We start from the raw sequence: 8049 nt of genomic DNA, 5'->3' as shown, positions 1-8049 counted from the left end.
GCTAACAACAGGTCTTAAAAATTAGGATATTGAAGGAAATATATTTTCCCTTATTACAGAGTAGCAGCCTAATTCCCAGGTTAATTCACAACACTAATAGTCTGATATGGATGAAGGAATTTTCTTTTCCCTTCAGCTGACTCCTCATAGCACTGAGCTAACCCAACAGGGCTTGCTCAGCCCTGGCTGTTGTTCCCCCTGGGGTCCCAGTCTTGAAATGAGCCTGGTACAGCTGAAAGCTGCCCAACAGGCCAGCAGAAATAATGTCACTGTGCACTAGTAAGAGCTTTATATAACCACTTCACAGCTCATTATCAACCTTATCCTGCAGAATTCTTAGGTTGCACTAAATTGCTGTATTTGGACAGGTATATCAATGTGACACAGTGTTTTTCCTTTCTTTTTGGCACTGGTAAGTAAAGCTGAACTAGGCACATTTATCAAAGAAACACTGGGGGAGCTTCTGTGGGCACTATTTCCATTTCTCAGTGACTGGTCAAGGGATATCTGTGGCAGTGTCTCCACTGGTTTCCATAGGTTTTGGCTTTTCCCATAGATACGTTGTCTTCAGTAAAGGCAGCAGTAGTACTGTCACTTGTTTATGACCTAAACAAGAGAGGGAAGGGAAAAAGTACATAGTGATCTGTTATTTAAAGTAAACAGCACTGAACAAACATCATAAATAGACCATACAAGCTTTCTCATTTGCATTGCATAGAATAGTTTTTCTGTTAAAAGTAATAATGACATTTAATAATCTGACATGTAAGCACTGAGCACAGATAAAAGTCTATACTCTCCCACTCACAGTTCTGTAAAAATTTTAAATGAGGCTTGAAGCTAAGTCTCTCATACTGAGGAAACCCTTACGTACATACCTTACCGTCTTCGAAATGCAATGGGAAGCTCCCGGTTGGGAATGAGTATTCCCGAATGGAGTGTTTCTACTGGCTTGCTGTCAGTTGCTACAATTTGGTACTTGCGAATGAGCTGAAACACAAACACACGAGTGAGCATGTTTTGGCTTCTGGCCTATCTGACCAAGTTAAGGTTGGGACAATTGTACGTTGTGTGACGAGGCCATCGGGGAGTATTTACCCAGCAGAGCGCTAGATGCAGCTGGAGTTCTGCTAAGCGCCGTCCGATGCACATCCTCTTCCCAATGCCAAATGGAACATGAGTAAAGGGATTTATCAAGTTCTTCTGAAGCCAGCGCTCTGGTTTAAATTGAGTCCAATCATTAAAGTACTCTTCATTGCAACCCAGGGCATGGGTGTTTATCATTAGTACTGTCTATAAAAAAAGCAATAGACACGGTCTGAGTTACACATTGGCTTAGTGCTACCAAGTGAATCAGCCTGTTAGTGGAAAAAAAAAATAACACAACAGTTACAGGAAAGGCAATTTTGCCTGAAAGTCTCGGAATTCTCTAAAGATTAATTCAAACACAGTAAAGGTCATTTTCCTCAGAAATGAGTGTGGAAAATTTGGAGAAAAAAGAAAAATCTTCAAATCCCACACCAAAATATTTTTGTCCAATTCAGTTGCACAACCAAGTACAACATCATGAGACTGCATCAGGACACGTTCTAGGAAGGTGATTAGGTAGGAAGCTACTGAATTATTTCAATCTGAAATGAAACATTAGAAAAACAGAAAATTGGAAAAACAAAAGAGACAACCATTCTTCTGATGTCAGGGCATCAGATTCACTAATTTAATTTTACCCTCCATTGAAAACTGTTTAAATTTACGGAACTTCTTGGCCCAAATTTCATGTTCAAGCCTAATTCAGGGAAGTCTTTCAGTAAAGTCATTCTGAGACCAAGATATGAAAAGCTCTGTTTTAGAGGAGAGTTAAACTTCAATGGAATACTTAAACTAACCACACTGACTTACCCCTTGGGGTAGTACGTAGTCTCCTAGAACCATTTCTTTGTCAATAGTGCGAGTGGTAAATGGCACAGATGGTGTTAATCTACAATAAAAGAAACATTTTTTAAAAAAATTCCCAACATTTTCTGCTTCCTGAATATGCAGTAGCTTGCTCTAAACAACAAGGAGCCCACTATTATATGTACTAGCAGTTTTTTTCTCCATACTGTAGATTAAATAGTCAAACTGGTCATTTACTTTTTGCAAGTTATTTGAAAATTTTACCTCATGGATTCTTTCAGACATGCTTTTAGGTAAGGCATTTTCTTCAAGTTCTCAGCACTTGGACTCTCATTAGCAGCCAAAACACTCTGTATTTCTGTAAAAAGTTTCTGCTGAACATGTGGATTGCGTGAAATGTTGTATAAAACCCACAGCAAACTATTGGCGGTCTGAAACAAGCCAAAAAGAAACATAAGATCTCCACTCACAGTGACAGAAACAAGAAGTTCCCAGAAGTTAAAAGCAACATTTTTAGCATAAGCAGTTTATGGTTACAGGATTTCAATTTAAGAGATTATAAAGATTATTTCCGAGAGAAACCAATAGAGGAAAGAATTTGTCCAGGTAAAATTTCACTCGCATTCAGGCCACTGAGGCAACTACAAGATGAGCTCACTGATGCTCTTGTGTTCTCTAGCAGGTTATGGAGGAAAGCAGAGAGCTGCAAGGCTGCCGATTTTAAAAAGCTCTTTAACATTTACCGTTTCAACACCTGCAATCTGGAGCTCTGCAATGGCAGCATATAGCTCTTTCTTGGAAAGTTGTCCTCCGGAATAGATGTCACACAGGAAATCCTCATGAGGGTTTGCAGAATGTTTTTCCAATCGATTGTCAATTGAATACTTGGCTGAGGATGGAAGAACAGGAGGCAATTAGTGGAAAGTTGATAAACTGCTCTCAAAATAAAAGTGCAAATATGGTGCGCATGCAGGATTTTGAAAGAGGATGTCAAGCTATGCTCTGGTTTTAAATCATGAGCACTGTACCAACTAATGTTAACCAAACAGTTCCAGAAATTATTTACAAACATAACATCTGAAAGGCACTAAGAATTCAGCATTCTAATATTAGGGAAGGATGATGATCCTAGAAACCCATAAACTGAAAAGCAACAGAACAAGTGCACATATGACTGCCATGAGTGAACCCTCAAAGGGTCTGGTACCCAAATGCTTAAGAAAAATATGAAAATCAGCATTACAATTACCCAGGGACCAAAGCCTTGCTTCATCTCTAGCTAGAATTATAAGGGTCTTGGGAAAACAATTGAAAAGTATGAACTGCATATCTGGAGTTTCGAGTAATCTTTTCAATCTTGATCTTTTCAATCTTCAATCTTGTTTCTCAACAGCAAAACTGCCCTTCCTTTTCCCTGCCTTTAAAGTGAAATAGCCTTCCCAGCTTTGTACTTTTACTCTACTTGACTAGACTCAGCTTTGCTGGCTCCCTAATTTCTGGGGCTTCCCTGGGCACGGGGTGTTGCCACACAAGCAGCAGTAGGTGTTAGTCATAAGAAACCAGTGCTCCCATGTTTGGAATCAAGAGGTTTGTGGTCAGCAGCAGCAAAGGTGTCTCAATCTATGCTCAGGGTAGCAAGTAACAGCAAAGTAAGACATAAAGAAAGTTAATTCCACCAAGTGGGAGGCAGAGCAGGAGGAAAAGGAGGAGTTATGTTTAAAAATTACTAATAACCTGTCTTAAATATATTATCCCATGCTTTAGTATGAGCTTGCCAGACTTTTGTGTTGAAACCCTTGTGAAGCTCCACTGGGGTCACCATCATCATTCCGAAAGTAGCCATCATCTGTGGTGGAGAAACAGCTTTTGAAATCCTTCTTTAATCTACCTACTTGCAATTTGTGAACAAAATTGGACTGTACAGTAGGATGCAATTTTCACTAGATCAATAAGTTGGGATTCTGACAGCATTTCTGTGCTATAGAAAGGGTAGGATTCACCTTATGGAACTAAAGCTTGCGTGCAGCCGGTGGAGAATAAGATATTTTAACAATGGGTTGTTCATCCTGCTTGTATTAGGCACCTGTTTTGGAATGGTAGAGGCCATCCTTTAGCCACCCTCTCCCTCCGTGGAGGGCAGATGGAGCGGAGCAGCTAGGCCGGACCGCACGGCTGCCTTTGGGACGGCTCAGAGCAGCGAGGTGAGTATCACCGAGTCCACGTTGCAGCACAGCACGGGCAGGTGTGCCCCGAGAGTGACTAACTCCCAATCCAGAGGATTTGCATAATCCCACACAACTCCACAGTCCCACCCGGCACAAACAGCAGCGTTGCACAACAGGTGCCTACGAGGGAGAGGAAATCCAACCAACCTGACAGCTGTAACTCAGGGATTACCCTGATGTCCGTACAGCATCTTCGCCCCACAGGCTTAGGCTTTTCGTTAACTAGAAAGTCTGATGGTCAGAGCTTTGCCCATTTGAGTGTGGCATCAAATGGGAAAGAATGGCAATGGAATCTCAAGTTTCTTTTTTCAGGAGTCTTATTTAAACCAGTACCCATTCAGAAAATCACTACAGTCCCAGGTAAAGTCTAAGACATTTCTTCCATACCGTTTTTACGGCCTTGATGAAGTTCAAACCTTCTTCATCTACATCGCGCTGCAGGAGACCAAACCTTTTCCCATACAGCACCAGGCAGATACCTGTTGTTAAGCAATATTCTCATTAAATGATATAGAAGAGAGGGTGTGTAGTGTTCACCATTTATTGCCATTACACCATTTGAATTATCCCTCTGAAAAAAACATTCTCTGCTCTATGACACAACCCGTGAGAAAAGTGGTTCAAAATTCAACCTTCTGCACAGCTGATTACTGCACACCCAGTAACACCTAGCTGTTGGGCTTGCGTTAGCACTGTGCCTGGCCATGCCTTTTTTGTTGAGCATTTCTGCTGTCGCTTTTCCTTCTACCCTAAGTCATTCCTGGCTGATGCTTCCTTCTTTTGCTCCAAAAACTTCTAAAGATGGAAGTTCCTTCCTGGGTAACTATCTGGAGAATTACACTGTGATTCCATGATTTTTGGATGTGCAAGTCACTATCAGTGTTTGACATTTCATACAATCCACATGCAATATGAGACACAACTGGAGGGTTTCTCTGGTTCATGATGAACTTTGCGTGTACACTTGTGGCCCCTGGCTTTTCTGCAGCCCCTTTACCTGATGCTGTAGTTTACAGTTCAGAAATAACTGACCTTCACTGTCTTCAGTGGTTTCACTCTATCCAAAACGCCATAAGTAGAGAACCCAAAAAAAAACTTACTTTCAAACGACCATTTGTTGATTTCTGAATATACATCTTCAATTTGTCCATTGTGGTTACAGAGATCATCCATTCTATACATGAAGTCCTCCAGGACCTAGAGTAGACAGAGATGAAAGAAGAGAGATTAAAGAAGAGCCCGACTAATAGCAATCTGGAGAAGGAGCCTCTGCAGGCTGCAGTACCTCGTTGATGGGGGCATCCAGCTTCACAACTTCTGCGGGTTTCATCAGCTTCTTCTGAAAGGCGCTTCTTACCCTCTGCCAGTCTTTGCCTTCCCTGAGGGGATTTCAAGGCAGCAAGGATGAGAAGAGGGTGAGGATAAATGAGAGGAAAACAGCAGCAACAAAACAAAAACAGAGAGAGAAGAGCAGCAGGTGCAATGAGACGTCGCTGCTAGTGGCATCCTCTGGTCCCGCATCCCGAGAGCGCCCGTCCCTCCCCGCCGCGCTGCCCCGCGCCACTCACAGGATGAGCAGCCCGTAGCCCTCGTCGCGATAGTCGCGATAGGCTTTCCAGGGCTTGATCTCGAGGCGCTGCGGGCAGGCGCTCTCCCGGCGGTACAGGGCTTCCAGGAGGCACGGCGCGGCGATGTGCACCGAGTCGAAGGCACCCAGCTTCATGCGGAAAATCTTGCCGAATTTCCTGTGGTAATCGGCCTGGGGAGGGGGCAGCAGAGGAGACGGCGCTGAGCGCCGGGCGCCCCCTCCCCGTCCCGTCCTGCCGCATCCCGCTCCGTTCCACCGCATCCCGCTCCGTCCCGTCCCGCCGAGTCCCGCGGAGTCCCATCCCGTCCCGCCGCATCCCGTCCCATCCCATCGTGTTCCGCTCCGTTCCACCGCGTCCCGCTCCGTCCCGTCCTGCCGAGTCCCATCCCATCCTGCCGCATCCCGTCCCGTCCCTCCACGTCCCACCGCATCTCGCCGCATCCCACCCCGTCCCATCCCACCGCATCCCGTCCCGTCCCGCCGCATCCCGCCGCTCACCAGCGTCTCGTGCTGCCGCTTGAGCCCCCCTTTCCAGAGCACGTCGGGGAGGCTGCCCATGAGCGGCCAGCGCGGCGGGCCGGGCAGCGCGGCCAGCGGGTGCGCGCGGCCCCGCGCCGCGCACAGCGACGAGGCGGCCGCGCGGGCGCAGGTGAGGGCGGCGCGGCGGCCGGGGATGCTGCTGCGCGCGCCCATGGCCGAGCCGAGCCGAGCCGAGCCGAGCGGAGCCCCCCGCCGGGCGCGCATTTGTACGCGCGGCCGCGGGGAGGCCCGGCGGGCGCTGTCCCGCGCCAATGGGAGCTGCGGGTGGGGCGAGGTGGGGCCGGCCCGGCCCGGCCCGGCCCGGCCCGGCGGGGCAGCCGGTTCATCGGAGGGTTCAGGCCAGGCGGGCGGCGCCGCCTCAGGTAGCGGCCGCAGCCCCGCGCGGCGCCGCCTCGGGCTCGCGCAGCCGCTCGCACGGGGCTCGTTACCACGAACGCGGTTCGGTTCCTTCTCCCCTGCCGGGCAGAGGTGCGAGGCCGCCGGGACGGGCGGTGCGGGGGACCGCGTGGCTCTGTCCAGCCCTGCCAGGTGAGGGGATGGGGAGCCGCGACGGCCGGACCCTCCGCGCTGACCAACCGCTCGCTTGTGCAAAGGGCAGCGAGTGCATCACTTGCCATGGCAAAATTCCCTCCGCTGTTGATTCTGGCAGCTAATAAATTGTGACAGAAGGCAGCTGTTGACACGAGCTTTAACTGAAAACTGCTCGGTGAGCCTCGGAGCGAGCCGGCGGGCAGGCTGCGGGATGTCGGGACACGAAGCGGCCCCGGACGCCCCCTCCACCCTCCTCCTCCTCTCACAAGGGTGGTGGGGAAGGCTGTGGATTTTGCTGCTGTAGACACCTGTAAACCCCTAGTTTTTCAGGAAGGACAGGCGTGCTATTGTAAGGACTTGCTCTTCTCCCCCCACACACTACCTTTTTTCCCCCATCTCTCCCCAGTTACGTTACGTGACTCAGCTCCTCAGCTCCTTTATTTGAGGAGCTGGTGGGGTGATGCGGAGCCTGCGGATGGGTGTGTTGGATGTGGGACACAGGAACAGCCGGGAGACAGGGTTTGCCTGCGCCCCGCGACGAAGGGTGTGCGCGGCTCCGAGTGAAACCAGCAGCAAAACAAAAGGCAGCAGTGAACAAGACAGGAAAAGAAATGGATCAAAGCAGGAGCAGGACCCCTCATTCCGGAGATTTACTGCAGCTTTCCTAAGTCTTTGCAGCAAATATCTCCCTGCTTCTATTTCAGTTTTTTTCTTCTAGGGGCACATATTATGCAGGCCACAGGATCCAAGCACCTTCTAGGTGGGCTGTACTGACATGTTTTGAAATTAAAGCTGGTGCAAAGGCGTGCCTTATATTTTCCTTTCTCTCTCTCTTTTTTTTTTTTTTTTTTTTGGAAGAAAACCCTGTATAAAGTTTATTTATTTATTTTTAATTTGCTTGCCTTGAACCACTTCTGAAAAGACATCTTGCTGCCCTTGGGTGCAGCCCAGGCTTCGTTCAATGATTAGTGCTGAGAAACCAGACAAGCAAAGAGACAACCTAAGTGCTCCACGGACACCGGCCTGTTTGAGGAATCAGGACGAACTCATTTGAAGGGTCACAGCTCAGTGCCTGTGAAATGATCTCTTTAGAAGAGCTTGGAATAGACAAGTCAAGACTAAACTGGGCACAGGTCATTTTTTCCATGTTCCTAGTTACAGTAGAGAGGAAACTACCCTGTTAATACGAAATCATCTCTATTAGGGCTTATTTTTTTAGTTACAGAATGGAAAAGGTTTTATTGAACTTCTGTGGTTGTGATGTAACTC

General features: G+C 47.7%; 1 protein-coding gene across 1 annotated transcript; it reads right to left on the bottom strand.

Annotated features, from left to right (window-relative positions):
• Nucleotides 1-879: 879 nt before the first annotated feature.
• Nucleotides 880-6402, bottom strand: CYP24A1 (cytochrome P450 family 24 subfamily A member 1). Its single transcript, XM_088527865.1, has 11 exons — nucleotides 6208-6402; nucleotides 5690-5880; nucleotides 5407-5500; nucleotides 5222-5318; nucleotides 4509-4600; nucleotides 3631-3742; nucleotides 2640-2785; nucleotides 2161-2327; nucleotides 1900-1978; nucleotides 1099-1293; nucleotides 880-990 (listed from the first exon to the last, which is right to left on the bottom strand). Exons 1-11 carry the CDS (start codon nucleotides 6400-6402, stop codon nucleotides 880-882), a joined length of 1479 nt encoding a protein of 492 aa, XP_088383991.1.
• Nucleotides 6403-8049: the final 1647 nt, after the last annotated feature.

This window comes from Tinamus guttatus, unplaced genomic scaffold, assembly GCF_059628265.1.
Source record: "Tinamus guttatus ecotype Peru unplaced genomic scaffold, ASM5962826v1 Tinamus_guttatus_pri_ptg000027l, whole genome shotgun sequence".
Lineage (NCBI taxonomy): Eukaryota > Metazoa > Chordata > Aves > Tinamiformes > Tinamidae > Tinamus > Tinamus guttatus.
Note: the sequence above shows the minus strand (reverse complement) of the source record. Positions and strands in the feature narration are given on the sequence as shown.